Source organism: Jaculus jaculus, chromosome X (genome assembly GCF_020740685.1).
Source record: "Jaculus jaculus isolate mJacJac1 chromosome X, mJacJac1.mat.Y.cur, whole genome shotgun sequence".
Taxonomy (NCBI): Eukaryota; Metazoa; Chordata; class Mammalia; order Rodentia; family Dipodidae; genus Jaculus; species Jaculus jaculus.
This window is the reverse complement of record NC_059125.1, coordinates 2,569,045-2,591,843: the sequence shown is the minus strand read 5'-3', so window position 1 is coordinate 2,591,843 and position 22,799 is coordinate 2,569,045. Positions and strand designations below refer to the sequence as shown.

The window sequence follows — 22,799 nt, the reverse complement described above, 5'->3', positions numbered from 1 at the left end:
CTAGAACTGTAAGCCAAAATCAACCATGCCTCACTCAAGCTGCTTCTTGTCATGGAATCGGTAAATGAATAAAGGAATCTGTACACGAGGTTTGAAAGTAGGTCCTTTTGGAGGAGGTAAGATTCACTTATAGTAACCGGAGTTGTGCCACCATGATGGAGTCATGATAAATTTATAAGAAGACTTCATGAAACCAAGACACACACACACACACACACACACACACACACACACACACATGGCCTTCCTAACCCTTACCATGTGATCCCTTGTGTCGCCCTTTGGACTCTGCCCCCAAGAAGGTCATCGCCAAATACAGGCCTTGACCTTGATAATCTAGAAGCCTGTCTATAGTATTGCATATATGACAAGGGTCTCTCATTTCTTGTCCTTGTGAAGGAAATCACAGTTAGGAGACATAGACAGTTTAAGCAGAAGTTTATTCAGCAAAGGTAAGCCAAGCAAGCACTGGAAAGAGAGACTGCAGTGGATGCTTCAAAGTTGAGGGCATATCCATAAGTTCTACTTTGTGTGTGCTTACAGTCTTCATGAAAATTTATGAGGTGATGTTGCAGTCAGGTTCACATTGCTGGCAGAAGTCACCTGACCAAGAGCGGCTTGTGGGAGGAAGGGTTTATTTTGGCTTACAGACTCGAGGGGGAAGCTTCATGATGACAGGGAAAACGGTGGCATGAGCAGAGATTGGACATCACCCCCTGGCCAACATAAGGTGGACCACAGCAACAGGAAAGTGTGCCAAACACTGGCAAAGGGAAACTGGCTATAACACCCATAAGCCCACCCCCAACAATACCCTGCCTCAAAGAGGTGCTAATTCCCAAATATCCATTATCTGGGAACCTAGCATTCAGTTTAAGGGGGACACCTGAACCAAACTACCACATTCTGCTACTGGCCCCCATAAACTGATATCTATACATGATGTAAAATGCAATGCATTCAATCAATCGTTTAAAGTCCCCATAGCTTTTATCAATATTAAAGATGTTCAAAATGCCCATAATTTGAGATCTTTTAACCAAACCATAATACCAAAAAATCTCCCCCCAAAACCATAATGGCACAAAATACACATTAATGCTGCAAAAGATGGCATTGGGCATAGCAAAGAAATACTCAACCAATGCAAGATTTGAACAGGTCAAACATCAAACTCTGTAGTTCCAAGTCCAACAACTCTAGTCAGTGACATATCTCCAAGTCTGATTATTCTAACCAGCAACAAGTCTCTGGACTTCCAATTCTGTCCCTTCAGCTACATTACTCACAGTCATGGAAAACTTCATCAGGGGTTGGCAGCTTTCCTTAGCAGCCATCCCGTGGTTCTGGCATCTCCACTGGGTCTCCACTGCAATCCACGGTCCATCTTTATCGCTCCATTGGGTCTCCATGCAGGCATCCAGCAAACCTGCTTCACACTGCCCATGGCCATTTCCAAAACAAAAGGCTGTGTTGCAAACTCAATGACCCTCTCTTTCCTGCATTTCTTATACTCCATATTACCAGGTGGGGTGCCAATTTGTTAATCCAGGGGGAATAAAGCAGACTTTGAAGTACAGGGCGCTCCTTACGCACTCAGGCACCTTCAAAAGAGTCTACATTCTTCCTGTTGCCCCAGTGCAGGTCAGCTCGCCCAATCTCAAAGGGCATAATCTCTTATATAATTGCAGCTGAACATGCAGAAGTTCCAGCCCAAAGATTTCATTTTTTTCTGTGCTATATCCCTCTGCTCACACCAGTCCATTTCTATGCAATTCAACCCTGCACAAATTCTCAGAACATGGGCATAGCACTAAACTTCTCACACATACTGCTTCGAGCCCAGTCCAAGCAAAGCTCTTTCTCACTCTCATAAGACAAACCTCACAGTCCATAGTTCTTACTGCATTCAGGTCTTTCAACTCTGACCAGAATAGTCCATCACTTACACACTGCAAGGCATCTCTTAGGCCAAGGTTTCAAATCCTTCCACATTCCTCTTGAAAATCAGTTCCAAAAGGCCAAAGCCACACAGTCAGGCAGGTGTCTATTAGCAAATGACACTACTCCTTGATACCAACTTTACTGTTGCAGTCAGGTTCACATTGCTGGCAGAAATCATCTGACCAAGAGCAGCTTGTGGGAAAAAGGATTTATTTTGGCTTACAGGCTTGAGGGGAAGCTCCATGATGGCAGGAGAAAACAATGGCATGAGCAGAGGGTGGACATCACTTCCTGGGCCAATAGCAACAGGAGAGTGTCCCAAACACTGGCAAGGGGACACTGGCTATAATACCCCTAAGCCTGCTCCCAACAATACACTGCTTCCAGGAGGCATTAATTCCCAAATGTCCATTAGCTGGGAACCTAGCATTCAGAACACTTAAGTTTATGGGGACACCTGAATCAAACCACCACAGGTGAGTAGCACATTCATAGGATAAGAAGGTCCATTTTTTATACAAATGATGGTGGACAAGATACTGTTTTAGGGGATTTCTTCCACTGATCTTCTAGAAAAGCCCACCTAGTGGGGGCAGGGATCAAAAACCACAATGTAAGTGATATCATGATGAGGGTGCCAGATCTTTGGAGGGTGCACACCTTTCCTTAGTGTACATGCGTGGAAGAAGGCCTTGGTGCCTTCAGTTCTGTTATAGTAGGAACAACCCAATCACTGCTTCAAAGATGTTTAACCACAGGGGGCATCTGACCATCGGAAGACACACCTATCCAGATCAATTCTCCTTTGTTTCCTCATATTTAACTGCATGCCTAGACACTATCAGTATTATGAATCCCCTTGTAGCTCTTTCCCGGCTTCACATACCTCCTGTACTCTCTCTTCCTGGCTGGATTAATTGGAAACAAATTGCAGACTTCATGTATTTCCATCTATTTGATCTCAGCTGGGAGAATGTCCCATGGTGTAATGTCAGTGAATGCCTGCTGGAGTAGAGGGCAGGGGATTGTGAGTGCTCCTCTTCATTCAGAGAGTACATGGTGCCAGTTGCTGCCATGGAGACCTACATTTACCTGATGTCAGTGGCCACCTGCCTGGTCTTATGCATCCTAAGAACACAGGGTCCTTATTGATGTACTCTTGTCATCCAATCATGACTTCTGGGACTGAAACATGGACCCCCTTATTACCACAATCATCCAGCACATCCTGGTCTGTGCACATGATCCCGAGAAGGCAGAGCATATGGGGTGCCTGCAGATGACACTTTATACATAATGGCCTGTCAATGGGAACAGAAACTGATTTCGTGTGCAAGCCAGTGCATAGCGGGTCCCCACGGGCCCTTTTCATTCAGAGTCAGTCTCTACCACATGATTTGGGTGGGTTTCAGACTGAAGGATTTCTAGGAAACAGTCTGAACACCCCTTCTCATTTAGTAATGGGTCTGGAGTTGCCACAACTGCTCCCTCTGATGGTTTGCTGTCAGCAAGCAAGGCCTATGAAAGACCTATTGAAGAAGCTACAAGTTTCCTCCCTCACTCATGGTACGCTGGGATTGCTGCTGCACACTGTGATAGCCTGCTGTGAGCAAGCAAGGCCAGTGCAGCCTTACTGCAGAAAGTCCATCGTGCCTCATGCCATCCAGTCGTGACTCCAGAGGCCAACTCATTTGACCTCTTCTGGTCTCCATTAGAGCCTGCACTCTGGACTGTGTGTGGGACCCCCCACATCCCTCAACATGCAGAGCAAGGGGTGCCCACTGATAGCACTGTGCAGGTAATGAGCTCACATTCAATAGGCTCAAGCTCAAGTATGTCAGATCCAGGCATTAGAGAGGTTAGAGGGTCCAGATACCTCTTCATTCTGAGCCATCTCCACCTCCATGGTCTGGTCTAGGCAAGTGTAGGCTTGAAAGGTCCTGAAGGTACCCGGTCCAAGCCCTCCTTTCCATTCCACTATGGTGCTCCCAGGGTTGCTTCAGAGTCCTGTGATGGCTTGCTGTCAGCTGGCAAGGTCCAAGTGGGGTCTATGACAGATGGTTAACACTCATTGTCATTCACACTTGTGGTGCTACTGAACTGCTGCTGCGCCCTGTGATAGCCTCCTATCAGCTAGCATGGTCCATTCTGGTTCCATTCGTTCATAGAACCCCTGATTATTCTGTCATGACTTCTGGAATTGACACTTTGAGCGAGGATGGCCTCCACCAGAGGGTGCTAGCCTAGTCTGTGTGTTGGACACAGGGCCGTTTCTCATGCAGAGCACATGAGTTGCCCACAGGTGCTTCTGAGCAGATAATGACAATGCTTTGGGGGTGCAAGCTTCACATGTGGCAGTTCTGGAGGTGAGAGAAGTTAGAGGATCCCCCAGAACCCCTTCTCATTCATACTTATGGTGTTCCCTGGGGCTGCAGCTGTGCCCTTTGATGGTTTCCTTTCAGCTGACAAGCTCCATGCTGTTGGCGTCCCTTGTCATTCAGTCTTGATTTCTGAGACTGATACATTGGCCCCTGCTGGCCTCCTTCAGTGGAAGCCAGCCTAGATTCGGTACATGACACAGCTCACCTCATCAGGCAGACAGGTAGAAGGTCGCTGTTGCTCCTCCTCATGCAAAGCCATCCCCTTGGGGAATACTAACCTGTCTTGTGCTGCATCGAGAGCTTGGAGAGATTTGAAAAGTGCCTTGACTTATGAATTCTTTTTGTACTACAACTGTGCAATTTGTTGGAAGATGATCTTTGGGGTAACCAGAATGCATGTTCCTAAGCTGTAGTCACTCATATTTGGTTCCAGAATAAACAATCTCTTATACCCTTTGAGATGAAATGTATCGGTCATTTTCTCCTTTCTAGGACACAGTGCTGGACCAGACAGAACTTGTAGAAGGAACAAGTTCCTGAGGGTAGATCTATCATGGTAGGCAAAACATGACAGGAACAGAAAGCCATCCTCACCACCAGCATATCAGCAGGGAAGAAACCTAGAGAGAGAGAGAGAGAGAGAGAGAGAGAGAGAGAGAAAGAACCACAAGTAGAACGGAGCCCTAACTTCTCAAGGCCTCCCCCCCACCAGTGCCCCACTTAATCCAGAAAGGTTCCACTTTCTAAACGTTTTACAATTTTCCCAAAGAATGCAGCCAAGTGGGATTAAGTATTCACACACACACACACACACACACACACACACACACACACACACGGGCCTATGGGGCATATTGTACATTCAAATTACCATGCCATTTTACATGAATATAGGGTCATTTCATCCAAAAAGAATCAAATCTACTCTCCGGGCGCAGGGGCGCAAGCCTTTTAATTCCAGCACTCGGGAGGCAGAGGTAGGAGGATCGTGGCCGTGAGTTCGAGGCCACCCTGAGACAACATAGTCAGGTCAGCCTGGGCTAGAATGAGACCCTACCTTGAAAAACAAAAACAAACAAAGAATCAAATCTACTCAAAATTTTAGAAGTAATCTATGTAAAAATAAACAGCAAAATAAAAGCAGCATTCAATTTCACATCAAATTAACTGATTTTTTTGCTACTGTATTTCAGGCTCATGGTGTCATCTTGTGGTAGTATGGAAAAAGCTTTACAAATGTAGACAAATTATTTTCGTGCATGTTATTTGGCAGGCTTATATCGCCATCTTATGGACTTTGGAAGAAGGCATGACTGACATAGTAACTGAAATATTTTTTTTAATTTGTATTTATTTGTAAACAGAGAGAGATAGAGAGAAGAGAGACAGACAGGCCGAATGGGCACACCAGGGCCTCTAGCCACTGCAGACGAACTCCAGGTGCACGTGCCCCTTGGGCATCTGGCTTAGGTGGGTCCTGAGGACTTGAACCTGTGTCCTTTGGCTTTGCAGGCAAATGCCCTAACCACAAAGCCATCTCTCTAGCCCTGAAATTTTTTTTTATTCTACTCTATTTGGTGAGCTTATGCTGCCATCTGGTGGGCACATATAAAAGTATTTTGTGATTGTAAGACAAGGGACAAAAATACTTAATAATTAATATATTGATATTATTTGATCGATATATGGATAATTAAAACAACCTATATAATTCGTACTAGTAAAAATTATGGGGATGGGAAAATGGCTGGGCAGTTAAAGGTGCTCACTTGGACGAAAGCCTGTGAGCCAGGGTTCAATTTCCAAGTCACCCATGTTAGCTGGGTGCAGAGAGGGTGGCACAGGGGTCTGGAGTTCGTTTACAGTGGCTACGGGCCCTAGAGTATCCTTACACACACACACACACACACACACACACACACACACAAATAAAACAAATTGAAGTGCATAAAACCATGATCTCTAGGTAATATGCAAACAATTGAAAGGGAAGAAGACCTGGGCATGGCGAGGCTTACCAGTGAACTCAACACTTGAGAAACAGGAGGACCATGGATTGAAGCCATATTGGGCTCATAACAAGACCTTGTATTGAAAACAAAAGAAAATGAGAAGAAAGAAAAGACTGAAGGAAAGAAAGTAAAAAGGAACGGTGGAAGTATAGAAGGAAGATACGAAAGAGGGAGGGACGAAGAAAACAAGGAAGGAAGGAAGGAAGAGAGGGAGGGAGGGATGGAGGAGGAAAGGAAAGTGACCCACCATTTCACTAGACCATTAACTTAAGAATACGGGCCCAGGGCTGGAGAGATGGCTTAGCGGTTAAGCGCTTGCCTGTGAAGCGTAAGGACCCCGGTTCGAGGCTCGGTTCCCCAGGTCCCACGTTAGCCAGATGCACAAGGGGCGCACGCGTCTGGAGTTCGTTTGCAGTGGCTTGAGGCCCTGGCGTCCATTCTCTCTCTCTCTGCCTCTTTCTCTGTCTCTGTCACTCTCAAATAAATAAATAAAAATGAACAACAACAACAAAAAAAAAGAATATGGGCCCACAGGTAGCAGACAGCAGGGATCTGCTGGGAAGACACAGATGAGCACCTGGACTGGCTCTGTGCAGATGCAGACTTGTACTCATGCCGCGACCCTCCTGCGGTAAGGTGTCCATGAGAAGAAGGCTTCTCTGAATTGTGTCAAGTTTTTGCTACGTGTGTTGACAGCTGAGCACAGCATACGAAACTCCTGAAGATGGTTTCTGAAGAGGAACATCCCTCTTGCAACCTTGTCATTAGAAGAAGCTTCATATTTGCAGCGTGTGTTTATTCCACGGGTTCCCTTTATTCAAGTGATGGCCCAGGTCCTACTTGGCTGGGATATGAGGTGAATTTGACAGCTTGATAACTTTCAAGGCCTCGCCAGCCTGAACACGCATCTCAGAAGAGTTATGCGTTTTGCCAGTCGTAGCTTGAAACTGTGTGGCCAAGAAGGACTCCGTGAGAGGCGACAGAAGTCCCTACCCTGGGCAAGTGAGGCTGCACCATCCAGCAGGAGCTCAGCGTCCCCAAGAAGGCGCGCCTGTGGCTGCTGGCTGAGCACCCCGAAGCAGGGCTCCTAGGAGGAGAATGGCAAGGACAGCCGGGAAGCTGAGCCGGGAAGCACCCTGACTCCGAGGACAGATGGCCAGGGCCCCGGCGCGGTCCTCAGGGCCGCCACAGCGAAGCCCTCAACAGCACAGCCTTTGCCAAGTTCACCCACCAGGCCGAGCGAGGGGGCGAGCTGGCGCTGGTGGAGGAAGTGGGTGCTGGCTGCTGGCACGGCCGCCCCAGTGGGCACCGCAACCATGGGGTGGATGGGGAGCTTGCCGAGCCCTGGCAGGGAGTGGGCAGGGCGCCCGCAGAGCGAGGGCCACGACAGCTTGCTGCTTCCCGTCCCGTCCCCATGGGGGAGCTCACCTGGGAGAAAGGGGACACCATGGCAGTGACCAGAAAGCCACAGGATGGTCCACTGTGATGGAAATGCAAAACCGCCCGGGACCAGAGGTCCTTGTCCCCAAGAACCACACGCGGTGGCAGTCTGCCATGGTACAGACTACTGATGAGCGCGGTGCCTGGTGCCTGGTGCTGCGTGCCCAGCGCTGAGGAGCTGAGGGCCTCACAGGGAGGGGGTACCCCGCTTCTGGGGCAGCTTTTTGTTGGCGCTGGGCTTGTTCTTTGCAAACCGTGCAATCCCAGGGTCTTCTCTCTACAGACAAGGACAGTGCAACCCTCCTTTCTGAAAAGCCCTTCTGGGTTGACCAGAAAGCTCAGGGTCTCCTGTGAGAGGAGTTCTGTGGGCAGGAAGTAAAATCAGAAATGAGTCCACCTGTCTGGCCCAGCAGGTCCCCCTCTAGCAGGTGGCCAGATTGTGGTGGTGGGGGTTGTAGGTCCTTTGGCAATATCTGGAAGAGCCAGGCAGTTTCACCACAAGCTTGCTTTCTGTGTCTGCCTTATGGTAATCACTAGGTTGTGGATATGTTGACAGAGTTTGAACAGGATCCGGTGTACTCAAATGTTTCTGATTCTCCTGAGCTTTGATTTCATGTTACTTTATTTCAATTTTTATTGACAACTTCCATAATTATAGACAATAAACCATGACAATTCTCTCCCCCACTTCACAATTCACAAAACCACTCTCCATCATGTCCCCTCCCCCTCTCAGTCAGTCTCTCTATCATTTTGATGTCATCATCTTTTCCTCCTGTTATGTGGACCTTTGCTAGGTAGTGCCAGGCACTGTGAGGGCATGGATATCCAGCCAATCTTGTGTCTGGAAGAGTGCATTGTAAGGAGTCCCACCCTTCCTTTGGCTCTTACATCCTTTCTTTTTTTTCAAGATAGGATCTCACTGCAGCTCAGGCTGACCTCGAATTCACGATGTAGTCTCAGGGTGGCCTTGAACTCTTGACAGTCCTCCAACCTCTGTCTCCCCAGTGCTGGAATGAAAAGCGAGTGCCACCACACCTGGCCCTTGTTTTGTTTTGGGTTATTTTGGGGGGGGATGGTTCTGAGGTAGAGTTTTACTCTAGCCCAGGCTGACCTGGAATTCACTATGTAGTCTCAGGGTGGCCTTGAACTCGAAGCCTGTTGTTGGGATTGAAGCTGTGTGCCACCACACCCGGTTTACTCATTGATTTTGGAGATAAGATGTCACTATGCAGCCCGGGATGGCCTTGAACCAGAAATCTTTTAAATTTTTATTTATTTATTTGACAGAGAAAGAGGGAGTCACTGCAAACTAACTCCAGGCACATGTGGCTAATGTAGGTCCTGGGGAATTGAGCCTGGGTCCTTTGGCTTTGCAGCCTTATCTGCTAAGCCATCACTCACGAACCTGGCTCTTACGTTCTTTCTGCCACCTCTTCCACAATGGACCCTGAGCCTTGGAAGGTGTGATAGAGCTGTCTCAGTGCTAAACACCTACTGTAACTTCTCAGAACTATGTTGCCTTTGCAATAATCCCAAGGTCATTGCCATCTGAAAAGAGAAGCTTCTCTAACCTAAAATGACAGTAGCATTAATATATGTGTATGAATGTTAAGAAAAGTGCTTACAGGGCAGTTTGGTGAGTATAGTATATGCATTTAGCCAGACAACAGCAGATATTACACTACTAAGGCTCATGACCTCCCCCACCATAGGCTTAAATTTTTTTTTTTGGTTTTTTTTTTTATTTATTTGAGAGCGACAGACAAAGAGGCAGAGAGAGATAGAGAATGGGTGCACCAGGGCTTCCAGCCACTGCAGACGAATTCCAGATGTGTGCGCCCCCTTGTGCATCTGGCTAACATGGGTTCTGGGGAATCAAGCCTCGAACCAGGGTCCTTAGGCTTCACAGGCAAGCGCTTAACCGCTAAGCCATCTCTCTAGCCCCACCATAGGCTTTTGACTCAGTATCAGGAATGTATTCCTTCCCATGGAGTGGGCCTCCAGTCCAATGAGAGAGTGGTTTGTTTCCTCCATAACAGACATGCCACTATTGTACCCCTTGGCTCATTTGGCCTTGCAGGCCAAACTTAAGGCTTGCAGTGTCCACTGTTTATCACTGCTAATGACTTCTCTCTCCTATAGGGCTGCATGCAGCACAGCTTTTTTCAGCTTTTTTTTTTCCATCTGGTCTACAGAGAGGAGGTTTTCAGTTCAGCTCCAGCCCAATTTCGCAGTGACCTTGCAGCCCAAACATGTGGAATCTTCAGGAATAGGGTCTTGCCATCTATTCCTGGTGAGAAACCAAGAGCCTCGGCAATGGCTTGTAATGTTTGGGGGCATCAGGGACCTCCCTGACCAACAACTCACTGGAAGGTATCCCATCTCTAGCACTGACATTTTTCTAGTGACCACCTATGGCTTCTGGGTGCACTATTATCCCAAAAAGGAGGTTTCCATACAGCATATTCATAACATCTTAAATTTTTATCAACCCTCCCCCTGACTCTTCCTTTACTAAATCTCTTTCCCTGACCTCACTCTGTTCATCTACTTACATGTATATAATACCATCCCTTTAAGTCCTCTCTTCTCCTCCCTCACTTATATCTCCTTTTGAGCTTACTGGTCTCTGCTACCAACTTTGAAAAAAAAAAAACGTTGATTATTTATTATTTATTTGACATACAGAAGAAAGAGGAAGATAGAAAGAGAGAGAATGAGTGTTCCAGAGCCTCTACCCACTGTAAATGAACTCCAGATGCATGCGCCCCTTTGTGCATCTGGCTAACATCAGTCCTGGGGAATTGAACTGGGGTCCTTAGGCTTCACAGCAAATGCTTTAATCGCCTCCAGCCCTCTGCTACTAATTTTTACTCCAACTCACATACAAGTCTGAACATTTGTAGCTACGATCCACATATGAAAGAAAACATGCAGCATTTGGCTTTCTGGGCCTGGGTTACCTCACTTAGTATAATCCTTTCCAGATCCATCCATTTCCCTGCCAACTTCAATTTTTCTTTGCCATTGAATAGAACTCCATTGTATAAATGCACCACATTTTCATTGAGGGACATATAGGCTGGTTTCATTACCTAGTTATTGTGAATAGAGCAGCAATAAACATGGATGTGCAAGTATCCCTAAGGTAGTGAGATGAGTCTTTAGGATATATGCTTAGGAGTGGTATAGCTGGATCATATGGTAGATCTTTTTTTTTTTTTAGCTATCTCAGGAATCTCCATACTGATTTCCACAATGGCTGTACCAGTAAACATTCCTACCAACAGTGTAGAAGGGTTCCTCTTTTTTCTGCATCCTCGCCAGTTTATTGTCAATTGTTTCCTTTTTATTGACAACTTCCATAATTATAGACAATGAACCATGGTAATTCCCTCCCCATCCACATTCCCCTTCACAACTCCACTCTCCACTGTATTCCCTGCCCCCTCGATCAGTTGTTCTTTTATTTTTGCCATTCTTTTTATTTTATTTTATTTTATTTATTTGACAAAGAGGCAGAGAGAGATAGAATGGGCATGCCAGGGCCTCCAACCACTGCAAACAAACTCCAGATGCATGCTCCCCCTTGTACATCTGTCTAACATGGGTCCTGGGGAATCAAACCTGGGTCCTTTGGCTTTCAAGCAAATGCCTTAACTGCTAAGCCATTCCTCCATCCCTTCTTTTATTTTTAATGTCATCATCCTTTCCTCCTATTATGATGGTCTTGTGTAGATAGTGTCAGGCACTGTGAGGTCATGGATATCCAGGCCATTTTGTGTCCAGAGGAGCACTTTGTAAGGAGTCCTACCCTTGCTGTGGCTCTTACATTCTTTCTGCCACCTCTTCTGCAATGGGCTCAGACTTTGAAGGTATGATGGAGATGTTTCAGTGTTGAGCACTCCTCTGCCACTTCTCAGTATTATGATGTCTTCTGAGTCATCCCAAGGTCCCCAACATCTGAAAAGAGAAGCTTCTCTAAGCAAAAGCGAGAGTAGCATTAACATATGGGTATGAACATTATGCGAAGTGCTTACTGGGAAGATTGGGGAGCATAATATGTACATTTAGGCAGAGAGCAGCAGACATTATACTTCTAGGGCTCATGACATCCCCCATCATAGGTTTTTAGTATCAGGCATGTATTTCCTCCCATAGGGAAGGCCTCCAGTCCAATTAGAGAGCCGTTGGTTTCCCCCATAACAGACATGCCACTATTGTACCCATTGGCTCATTTGGCCTGGCTGCCCAAATTTAAGGCTTGCAGTGCCCACTGTTGTTTATCTCCACTGGTGAATTCACTCTCTCCCTTGGAACTGCATGCAGCATAGCTTTTTCCAGGTTTCTGTCAGCTGGTCTACACGGAGGAGGTTTCCAGCTCAGCTCCAGCAGGATTTCTCAGTGACCTTGCAGTCCAAATATGTGGTGTCTTCAGAAATAGGGTCTTGCCATCTATTCCTGGTGGGAAACCAAGGGCTTTGTCAATGGCCTGTAATGTTTTGGGGGCATCAGGAACTTCCCTGGCCAACAACTCACTGGAAGGTATCCCATCCTTGGCACTGAAAACTTTCTAGCAATGATCTATGACTCCTGAGTGTTCCATTGTCCAAAACTGGAGGATTCCATATGATTTATTTATACCCTCTTAGATTTTTATTAGCCCTCCCTCCACCTTTCCTTTACTTAATCTCTTCCCTGGACCTCACTAGGCCTTTCCACCTCCAGTAATCTGTGCTTCTACTTACATATATACAATACCATCCTATTAAGTCCCCCCCCCTTATATCCCCTTACTAGCTTACTGGCCTCTGCTACTAAGTTATATTCCAACTCACATACAAGTCCAAACATATGTAGCTAGAAGTCACATATGAGAGAGAACATGCAGTGTTTGGCTTTCTGGGCCTGGGTTAACTCACTTAGTATAATCCTTTCCAGATCCATCCATTTTCCTGCAAATTTCATAATGTCATTTTTCTTTACCACAGAGTAGAACTCCATTGTGTTTTGTGTCACATCTTCATTATCCACTCATCATTAAAGGGGCATCTAGGCTGGTTCCATTTTCTAGCTATTGTGAATAGAGTGGCAATAAACATGGATGTGCAACTATCACTAAAGTAGTGAGATGAGTCCTTAGGATATATGTTTAGTAGTTGTATAGCTGGGTCATATGGTAAATATATTTTTAGCTGTCTCAGGAACCTCCACACCGATTTCTGCAATGGCTGTACCAGATTGCATTCCCACCAACAGTGTAGAAGGGTTCCTTTTTTTCCACTTTCTCCCCAGCATTTATTGTCTTTTATTTTCTTGACAGCAGTGAGATGGAATCTCAAAGTAGTTTTAATTTACATTTCCCTGAAGACTAAGGATTTGTTAGATGTTTATATGCCATCTGTATTTCTTGTTTTCAGGTCTCTCTATTTAATTCCTTAGCCCATTTTTAATTGGGTTGTTTGATTTCTTATTATTTAGTTTTTTGAGTTCTTTGATTAATATCTTTGGATATTAATCCTCTGTCAGATGTGTAGCTGGCAAAGATTTTTCTTCCATTCTGTAGGTTTTCTCTTTGTGAGTTCATTAGAGCCCACTGGTTGATTAGTGGTTTTACTTCCTGAGCAACCAGGGTTACATTCAGAAAGTTATTACCTATGTTGAAATGTTTCCCCTACTTTTCCTCTAGCAGTTTCAGAGTTTCAAGTCTGATATTGAGGTCTTTGATCCATTTGAACTTGATTGTTGTGTGTGGAAAGAGAGAAGGATATAAATTCATTCTTCTACATATAGATATCCCATTTTCCTAGCACCATTTGTCTTTTCTCCATTGAATATTTTTTGGCATTTTTGTCAAAAATCAGATGGCTGCTGGGCGTGGTAGCGCACGCCTTTAATCCCAGCACTTGGAGGTAGAGGTAGGAGGATTGCCATGAGTTCAAGGCCACCCTGAGATGACAGAGTTAATTCTAGGTCAGCCTGGACCAGAGTGAGACCCTACCTCGAAAAACAAAACAACATCAAAAAAAATCAGATGGCTGTAGCTGCTTGGATTAACATCTGGTCCTCTATTCTGTTCCATTGACCTATGTGTCTGTCTTTGTGCCAGTACCATAAATATAAATATATTTTTAGCTGTCTCAGGAACCTCCACACTGATTTCTGCAATGGCTGTACCAGATTGCATTCCCGCCAACAGTGTAGAAGGGTTCCTTTTTTTCCACTTTCTCCCCAGCATTTATTGTCTTTTATTTTCTTGACAGATGTGAGATGGAATCTCAAAGTAGTTTTAATCTAAGTATGTTTGTTGTTAGTTACTATGGCTGTGTAGTATAGCTTAAAATCAGGCATGGTGATACCGCAAGCTATATTTTTTTCTCCTGTGCAACACTTTATTGGGAAAGAGTTATACATTTTTGACCTGTCATAGGCCTGTGATGACCAGAAGGTGGCAGGTGTGCAGGCGCCCAGAAATGTGGCTCAGATGGATATTGGACAAGCATATTCCCCTGGGCTGCTCACTTGCACCTCAGTTTCCCTTTTAGGATGTGAAAGGTCGTGTTGCCTTCTATACCTACCATACTGGTTGGAGAGATAAAAACAGAAGCCACAGGAAGAGATCCTCCCTTCTCAGAATCTGGCCTTGAAAGCTCCTGTGGTGGTTTGATTCAGGTGTCCCCCATAAACTTAGGTGTTCTGAATGCTAGGTTCCCAGCTGATGCATATTTGGGAATTAATGCCTCCTGGAGGGAGTGTATTGTTGGGGGCGGGCTTATGGGTATTAAAGCCAGTTTCCCCTTGCCAGTGTTTGGCACACCCTCCTGTTGCTGTGATCCACCTTATATTGGCCAGGGGGTGATGTCCACCCTCTGCTCATGCCATCGTTTTCCCCTGCCATCGTGGAGCTTCCCCTCGAGCCTATAAGCCAAAATAAATCTCTTTTTCCCAGAAGCTGCTCTTGGTTGGGTGATTTCTACCAGCAATGTGAACCAGACTGCAACAGCTCCTGTCCCCATAATTTGTTTGAGAAGCCACATGACCACCAGAGACAGGTGTGGATAATACCCTGATGTCAGAGGTGAGAGGTTCAGGACAGACCAGGGACCAATTAGTGTGGTTGGGAAGAGGGCGCCCCCAGCTTTCTTTCAGAGGCAGACGAGTTAGCTGGGAAGAGGGAATCCTCTCCAGACTGCTAGCCAAATGAGGGACACCCACTGAAGAAGGAGGCAGCAGTAAAGTTCACAGAATTCCCAAGCAAAGTGTGATACTAAGTGGACAAGAGGACTGGCTGGTAGGGGAGGGTCATGCCAGCCATATTTTTGTTGCTCAAAATTGTTTTGCCTATTCGAAGCTTTTTGTACTTCCAAATGAATTTTAAAAGGTTTTTTTTTTTCTATTTCTGTGAAGAATGTTATTTGTTATTGGATTGCATTCAATGTATAGATTGCTTTTGGTAAAGTTGACATCTTCACAATATTGATTCTTCCAATCCAGATCAGGGGATGTCTTTCCATTTCCTAGTGTCTTCTGCAATTTCTCTCTTAAGATTTTAAGTTTGTTTGTTTGTTTGTTTTGGGTTTTGTTGTTGTTGTTTTTCAAGGTAGGGTGTCATTCTAGCGCAGGCTAACCTGGAATTCACTATGTAGTTTAAGGTGGCCTCAAACTCAGCATCCTCCTACCTCGGCCTCCCGAGTGCTGGGATTAAAGGCATGTGCCACCACACCTGGCTAGTTTTTAAGTTTTTTTTTAAAAAAATTTTCATTGTAGATATCCTTTACTTCCTTGGTTAGGTTTATTGGAAGGTACTTTATTTTTTGAGGCAATTTTGAATGAGAATGATTCCCTGATTTCATCCTCAGCATGTTTGTTGTTAGTATATAGGAAGGCTACTTATTTCTATGTATTTATTTTGTATCCTGCTACATTGCTAAAAGTGTTTATCGGCCCTAAAAGTTTACTGGTAGAGTCTTTAGGGTCCTTTACATATAGACTCATGTCATCTGCAAATAGTGATAATTTGATCTCTTTCCAGTTTGTATTCCTTTTATGAATGTGTCTTGCTATATTGCTATAGCTAAGACTTCCATACTATATTAAATAAAAGTGAGCACAGTGTACGCCCTTGTCTTGTTTCTCCTGATATTAGTGGAAAAGCTTCAAGATTTTCCCCATTTAGTATTATGTTAGCTTGTAGGTAAGTGTTTGTCATAAATAGCCTTTATTATGTTGAGATATGTTCCTTATATTCCCAGTTTCTTTAGGACTTTTAGCATGAAGGGATGTTGGATTTTGTCAAATGCATTTTCTACATTTATTGAGACAATCATGTGATTTTTGTCCTTCAGTCCATCGACTTGTGTATGTTGAACCATTCCTGCATCTCTGGGATAAAGCCTACTTGGTTGGGGTGAATGATATATGTGTATGTATGTATGTATGTATGTATGTATGTGTGTATACGTATGTATGTATGTATATATGTGTGTGTGTGTATATATACATATATATATATATATATATATATATATATATATATATATATATATATATATGTTGGTTTTTCGAGGCAGGGTAGGCTGTATTGCAGGGAAGTCTATCACGGTATGTCAAACGCTGGACCATTCTAAGTGCCAGGGCAGAAGGCTGGAAGGAGCAAGGGGTTTTTGGAGGCCTTGCTCCCTGCCCCTCACCCTCACCCCTACTCACAGCTAGACCCCTGAGGACTCGCAGTTCCTTGGATGGTGGCCAATTGTCAAAAAGACAGACACACGGATCTCCTCTTTCTTTTACTCAGATTTGCTAAGGGTTTGTCAATCTTGTTTATCCTTTCAAAGAACAAACTCTGTTTCATTGATTCTATGTACTGTTGTTTTAGGTTTTCTTGTTTGGTTACTATTTCATCAATTTATACCCTAATCTTTATTATTTCTTCCTGTCTACTTATTTTAGGTTTGCCTTGTTCTTCTTTTTCTAAGGCCTTAAGGTGAAGCATGAAGTTGTTTACTTGCAACCTAATTTCTTTTTTTAAAAATTATTTATTTATTTATTTATTTGAGAGCGACAGACAGAGAGAGAAAGACAGATAGAGGGAGAGAGAGAGAATGGGCGCTCCAGGGCTTCTAGCCTCTGCAAACGAACTCCAGACGCGTGTGCCCCCTTGTGCATCTGGCTAACGTGGGACCTGGGGAACCGAGACTCGAACCGGGGTCCTTAGGCTTCACAGGCAAGCGCTTAACCACTAAGCCATCTCTCCAGCCCCTAATTTATTAATATAGGCACTTAAAGCTATAAATTTTCCTCTTAGGAATGCCTTCGTTGTATCCAAAAGGTTTTGGTAGGTTCTGTTTTTAATATCATTTGATTCTATGAACTTTTTACTTCTTTTTTGATTTCTTCAATGACACATTCATCATTCAGTACTATATTGTTTAGTTTCCATGATTTTGTGTATGCTCTATAGCTTTAATTCCTGTTGATGTGTAGTTTAATGCCATTGTGATCAGATATAGGACAAGGAATTATTTTAGTTTCCCTGTATTTGTTAAAAGTTGCTTTGTATCCTAATCTATTTTACAGAGTGTTCCATGTGCTGATGAAAAGAATGTGTATTCTGCACCATTTGGATGGAATGTTCTGTAGATATCTGTTAGGTCCATTTGTCCTATGACAACATTTAATCCAGATGCTTCTCTGTTGATGTTTTTGCCAGGATAACCTGTCAATTGATGAGACTAGGGTACTGAAGTCACCCATTACAATTGTGTTTGTTGTTACCTGTTACCTTAAGTCTAATCATGTTTGTTTGATGAAATTGGGAGCCCCCATGTTAGGTACATAGATGTTTAGAATTGTAATGTCATGGTGAATTGTTCCTTTAATCAATAGAATTAGGGTTATGGTTGTTCCACTGTATTTGGTGGGCTCATGCTGCTATTATGTGGGAAAATGGAAGATGCTTTCTAGATATAGAAATCTGAATTTCACGTTAATTTTTTCTTATTTGGTGGACTTTGCTGCCATCACGTGGCCACATACAAGAATGCCATGTGAGTTTAGAACCAGTGATCCTATTTTTTCTTCCTTTATAGTTGATAGGCTTGTGTTGCCCTCTTGTGGACAAATGTAAGATTGCTCTATGAACTTGGAGATCTAAATTTACTTTTTGCTTTTGTGGTATTTGATGGGCTTATTCTATCATCCTGTAGGGGAAGTGGATGACTTTTTGTTTGTTTGTTTTTCAAGGCAGGGTCTCACTGTAACTCAGGTTGACCTGGAATTCACTATGGAGTCTCAGGGTGGCCTTGAACTCATGACAATGATCCTCTTATCTCTGCCTCCTGAGTGCTAGGATTAAAGATGTGTGCCACCATGCCTAGCTTGGATGAATGTTTTATGGGCACAGAAATGTGAAACTATTTTGGGTTTCTATCATTTGATGGGTTCATGCTGTCCTTCAAAGAAATGGAAGGAATCGTAAAGGTAAAATAATAGAAAATATTTTTGGTTCTACTTTTTTGTTTATTTTATTTATTTATTTGAGAGTGACAGGAGGACAGAGAGAGAGAGGGAGGCAGAGAGAGACAGAGAGAATAGGTGTACCATGGCCTCCAGCCACTACAAACAAACTCCAGATACATGTGCCATTTTATGCATCTGGCTTACGTGAGTCCTGGGGTATTGAGCCTCGAACCGCGGTTCTTTAGGCTTCACAGGCAAGTGCTTAACTGCTAAGACATCTTTCCATCCCTGGTTATCCTTTTTTGACAGCTTGTGTTGCAATTGTGTGGGAAAATAGAAGAATGCTATATGAACATAGAAATCTAAATTTATAGCTTTAACATTTTCTTATTTGGTGGACTTTGCTGCCACCCCGTGGCCACATGCAAGAATGACATATAAGTTTAGAACCAGTGATATTATTTTTTTCTTCCATTATACTTGATAGGCTTGTGCTGCCGTCTTGTGGACAAATGTAAGCATGCTCTATAGACTTGGAAGTCTAAATTTATGTTTTGCTTTTATGGTATTTGATAAGCTTATGCTGTCATCTTGTGTAAGAAAAATGGATGAATGGGCACAGAAATGTGAAATTATTTTGGGTTTCTATCATATTTGATGGGTTCATGCTGTCCTTCTGGGAAATAATCTATTCATTTAAATAGAATAAAAGAAAATAGTGGCTGCTATTCCTGTGCCTCCATTCCGTCCCCTGCGGGTCTGCTTTGTGTGCCTTGGACGGCATTGTCCCAGACATAGCAGTTGGTACAAAGCAGGGATCTGACGAGCTCTTTTCCACCAATGTCAGTAATGGACCCTTTATCATGAGCAGTAACGGCTTCCTCAGCCAACGGAAATTACAGCAAGAAGTTCAAAGGGGACAACAGGAGTGCAGAGGTCCCATCCCGAGTGATTCATGTCCGTAAGCTGCCCGGCGATGTCACTGAGGGTGAGGTCTTCTCCCTGGGGCTGCCCTTTGGGAAGGTGACCAATCTGCTAATGCTGCAGGGGAAGAACCAGCCCTTCATCGAGATGAACACCGAGGAGGCAGCCAACACTATGATGAGCTCCCACACCTCTATTATACCCGTGCTGGGTGGGCGGCCCATCTACATCCAGTTCTCCAACCACAAGGAGCTCAAGACTGACAGCTCCCCTGCAGGCTGTGACCTTGGTGCAGTCAAGAAACCTGGCATTAGCTGCATCCGCTGCTGCCGTGGATGCAGGGATGGTGATGGCTGGGCAGAGCACTGTGCTCAGGATGATTGTAGAAAACCTATTCTAGCCTGGGACGCTGGATGTGCTACATCAGATTTTCTCCAAGTTTGGCACGGTTCTGAAGATCATTACCTTCACCAAGAACAACCAGTTCCAGGCATTGCTGCTGTATGCAGACCCCATGAGCGCCCAGCATGCCAAGCTGTTGCTGGACGGGCAGAACATCTGCAATGCCTGCTGCACGCTGCGTATTGACTTCTCCAAGCTCACCAGCCTCAATTTCAAGTACAACAATGACAAGAGCCGTGACTACACACACCCCGACCTGCCCTCTGGGGACAGCCAGCCCTCACTGGACCAGACTATGGCTGCAGCCTTCGGTCTGCCTGACCCTAATGTGCACAGGGCCCTGTCCCCCCCGCCCCCCGGGCCATACCATCAGCAGCAGCTGCAGCAGCAGCTGGCTGCATCGCCATCCCAGGCCTGGCAGGAGCAGGAAATTCCGTCCTCTTGGTCAGCAACTTGAATCCTGAGAAAGTCACATCCCAAAGCCTCTTTATTCTCTTTGGCATCTACAGTGATGTGCAGTGGGTGAAGATCTTGTTCAACAAGAAAGAGAATGCTCTAGGGCAGATGGCTGATGGAAATCAGGCACAACTGGCCATGAACCACCTCAATGGGCACATGCTGCCCGGGAAGCCAGTTCGCATCACGTTGTCCAAGCACCAGAATGTGCAGCTGCCTCATGAGGGCCAGAAGGACCAGGGCCTCACCAAGGACTATGGCAGCTCCCCGCTGCACCGTTTCAAGAAACCAGGCTCCAAGAACTTCCAGAATATCTTTCCTCCCTCAGCCACCCTGCACCTCTCCAATATTCCGCCCTCTGTGTCTGAGCAAGACCTCAAGACCCTCTTCTCCAGCAATGGAGGTGTTGTCAAGGGCTTCAGGTTCTTCCAGAAGGACCGCAAGATGGTGCTGAGCCAGATGGGCTCTGGGGAAGTGGCAGTGCAGGCCCTCCTGGAGCTGCAGAACCCTGACTTGGGCGAGAACCAGCACCTGCACGTGACCTTCTCCAAGTGCACCATCGAGGCTCACACTCCAGCTTCCACCATTCCAGAAAAAGCCACTTTAAAAGCAGCTGAAGTGACCTTAACAGACCACAGGTTTTATTTATTTTTTTAGGAGAGATCAGTTTACCTGTTTTTAAGAAAATTAAATCTAGCTGGGCATGGTGGCACACGCTTTTAATCCCAGCACTCGGGAGGCAGAGGTAGGAGGATTGCCGTGAGTTCGAGGCCACCCTGAGACTCCATAGTGAATTCCAGGTCAGCCATGGCTAGAGTGAGACCCTACCTCAAAAAACCAAAAAAAAAAAAAAAATTTAAATCTAGCCCACCTTGTGCCTTAGAAACCCACCTGCCTCGTGGCCGCATGCCCCCTGACACCATGCCGGCCAGGCACCCCACCCTTGTAATCAAGTGACATGATTCTCCCATGTCCCCTGGCTTGGCCCCCAGGGCTCAGCCGGCGTCTCAGCTGCGGATCCTCATCTGCCCTTTGTATGACTTCACAAACCCTGTGCCTAGCAATATTCCCAGCAGACCAAATCTCCTACTCTTCTTCATTTATAGGCAATAAACATAGTTTTAAGTAACTTTTTATAGCGATGATGCGATGGTATGTGTGTACTCTATGCTTCTGCTGTCCCTTCTATTCCTTGTGATTAACAGTCACGGGCAGATCCGGCTGGTGCCGGCCTCTCCTCTGCCTGCTAAGCGGCTCTGAGACTTCAGGGCCCCTGCTTTCCAATTCAGGACCAAAGCTTGTCTGTCTGTCTCTAACTCGGGCCAGGTGGAGGGACCAACACCCAGGTCTTAGCTGCCTTTCCATGTCACCTGTCTCCTGTGGCCTGCGGCCTTGGATCCTGAGGTTCCAGAAGGTGCGGCCAGGGTGTAAATATTTATGATGTTTTTTATACCTGTTGTGACGCGGAGGCAGCATGTCGCAGTTTTTTTATGGTGACAGATGTATATTTTGGTAACAGCTACAGGCTCAGTATTGTCCATGGAGCCCGTGTGGCCACAGCACGTTCCAATCCACCTGTGCCTTTCCTGTGTCCTTTCTGAACTGTTGAAGGGGCTGGGCACGGCCTGGGCTCTAAAATAAATGCCAGTGTCCTGCACCGACAGAAAAAAAAAAAAAAAAAGGAAAGAAAATAGTGGACTGGAGAGATGGCTTAGTGGTTAAGCACTTTCCTGTAAAACCTAAAGACCGTGGTTCGAGAATCAATTTCCCAGGACCCACTTTAGCCAGATGCACAAGGGGGGCACGCATCTGGAGTTTGTTTGCCGAGGCTGGAGGCCCTGGCGTGCCCATTCCCTCTCTCTATCTGCCTCTTTCTCTCTCTGTCACTCTCAAATAAATAAAAATGAACAAAAAAATTTTTTTAAAGGAAAATAGTATGTTTGTGTAGAAGCTTTTTAGCTGCATGAGGTCCCACTGTTTGAGTGATTGTTTAGAGGTATTGTTCAGGAAGTCTTTCCCTACCCTATGTCGTGGAGAGTTCCTCCTATTTTTTTAATTTTTTTGTTTATTTATTATTATTTATTTGAGAGTGAGAGACAGAGAGGCAGAGAGAGAGAGAGAATAGGCGCGCCAGGGCTTCCAGCCACTGCAAACAAACTCCAGACGCGTGCGCCCCCTTGTGCATCTGGCTAATGTGGGACCTGGGGAACCGAGCCTTGAACCAGGGTCTTTAGGCTTCACAGGCAAGCGCTTAACTGCTAAGCCATCTCTCCAGCCCCCTCCTATTTTTTTTTCTTCCAGTAGTTTAAGAGTTTCAGGTCTTATATTAAAGTCTTTAATTCAGTTGGAATTGATTTTTGTGTATGGTGAAGTGAGTGGATCTATTTTCATTTTTCTACATGTTATTACCCAATTTGTCCAGCACCACTTCTCCAGTGTATGTTGCTGGCTCCTTTGTAAAATATCAAGTAGATGTAGCTACTTGACTTAAGGGCCTGGTCTTCAGGCCTTGTCTGTTTTTATGCCAGTATCAGGCTGCTTTTGTTGCTATGAACTTATAGTATAACTTTGTATTGGGTATGGTGATACCTCCAGAGGTGTTTCTTTCTTTTCTTGGGGTTGGGGGAGTGGTTCAAGATTAGGTCTCACTCTAGCCCAGGTTGACCTGAAATTCACTATGTAGTCTCAGGGTAGCCTTGAACTCACAGCAATCCTCCTACCTCTGCCACTGGATGGTAGAATTTAAAGGCGTGCACCACTACACCTGGCCAGAAATGTT

General features: G+C 45.1%; 1 protein-coding gene across 1 annotated transcript in view; it reads left to right on the top strand.

The window, feature by feature from the left end:
- LOC101610374 (polypyrimidine tract-binding protein 1-like) overlaps positions 1-21,280 on the top strand; it is an 89,062-nt gene extending 67,782 nt beyond the window's left edge. Inside the window, 5 exon segments of the mRNA XM_045140439.1 lie at positions 18,958-19,112; positions 19,114-19,434; positions 19,436-19,913; positions 19,916-20,658; positions 21,226-21,280. Of these exon segments, the coding sequence (XP_044996374.1) occupies positions 18,958-19,112; positions 19,114-19,434; positions 19,436-19,913; positions 19,916-20,658; positions 21,226-21,280 (1,752 nt within the window).
- Positions 21,281-22,799: the final 1,519 nt, after the last annotated feature.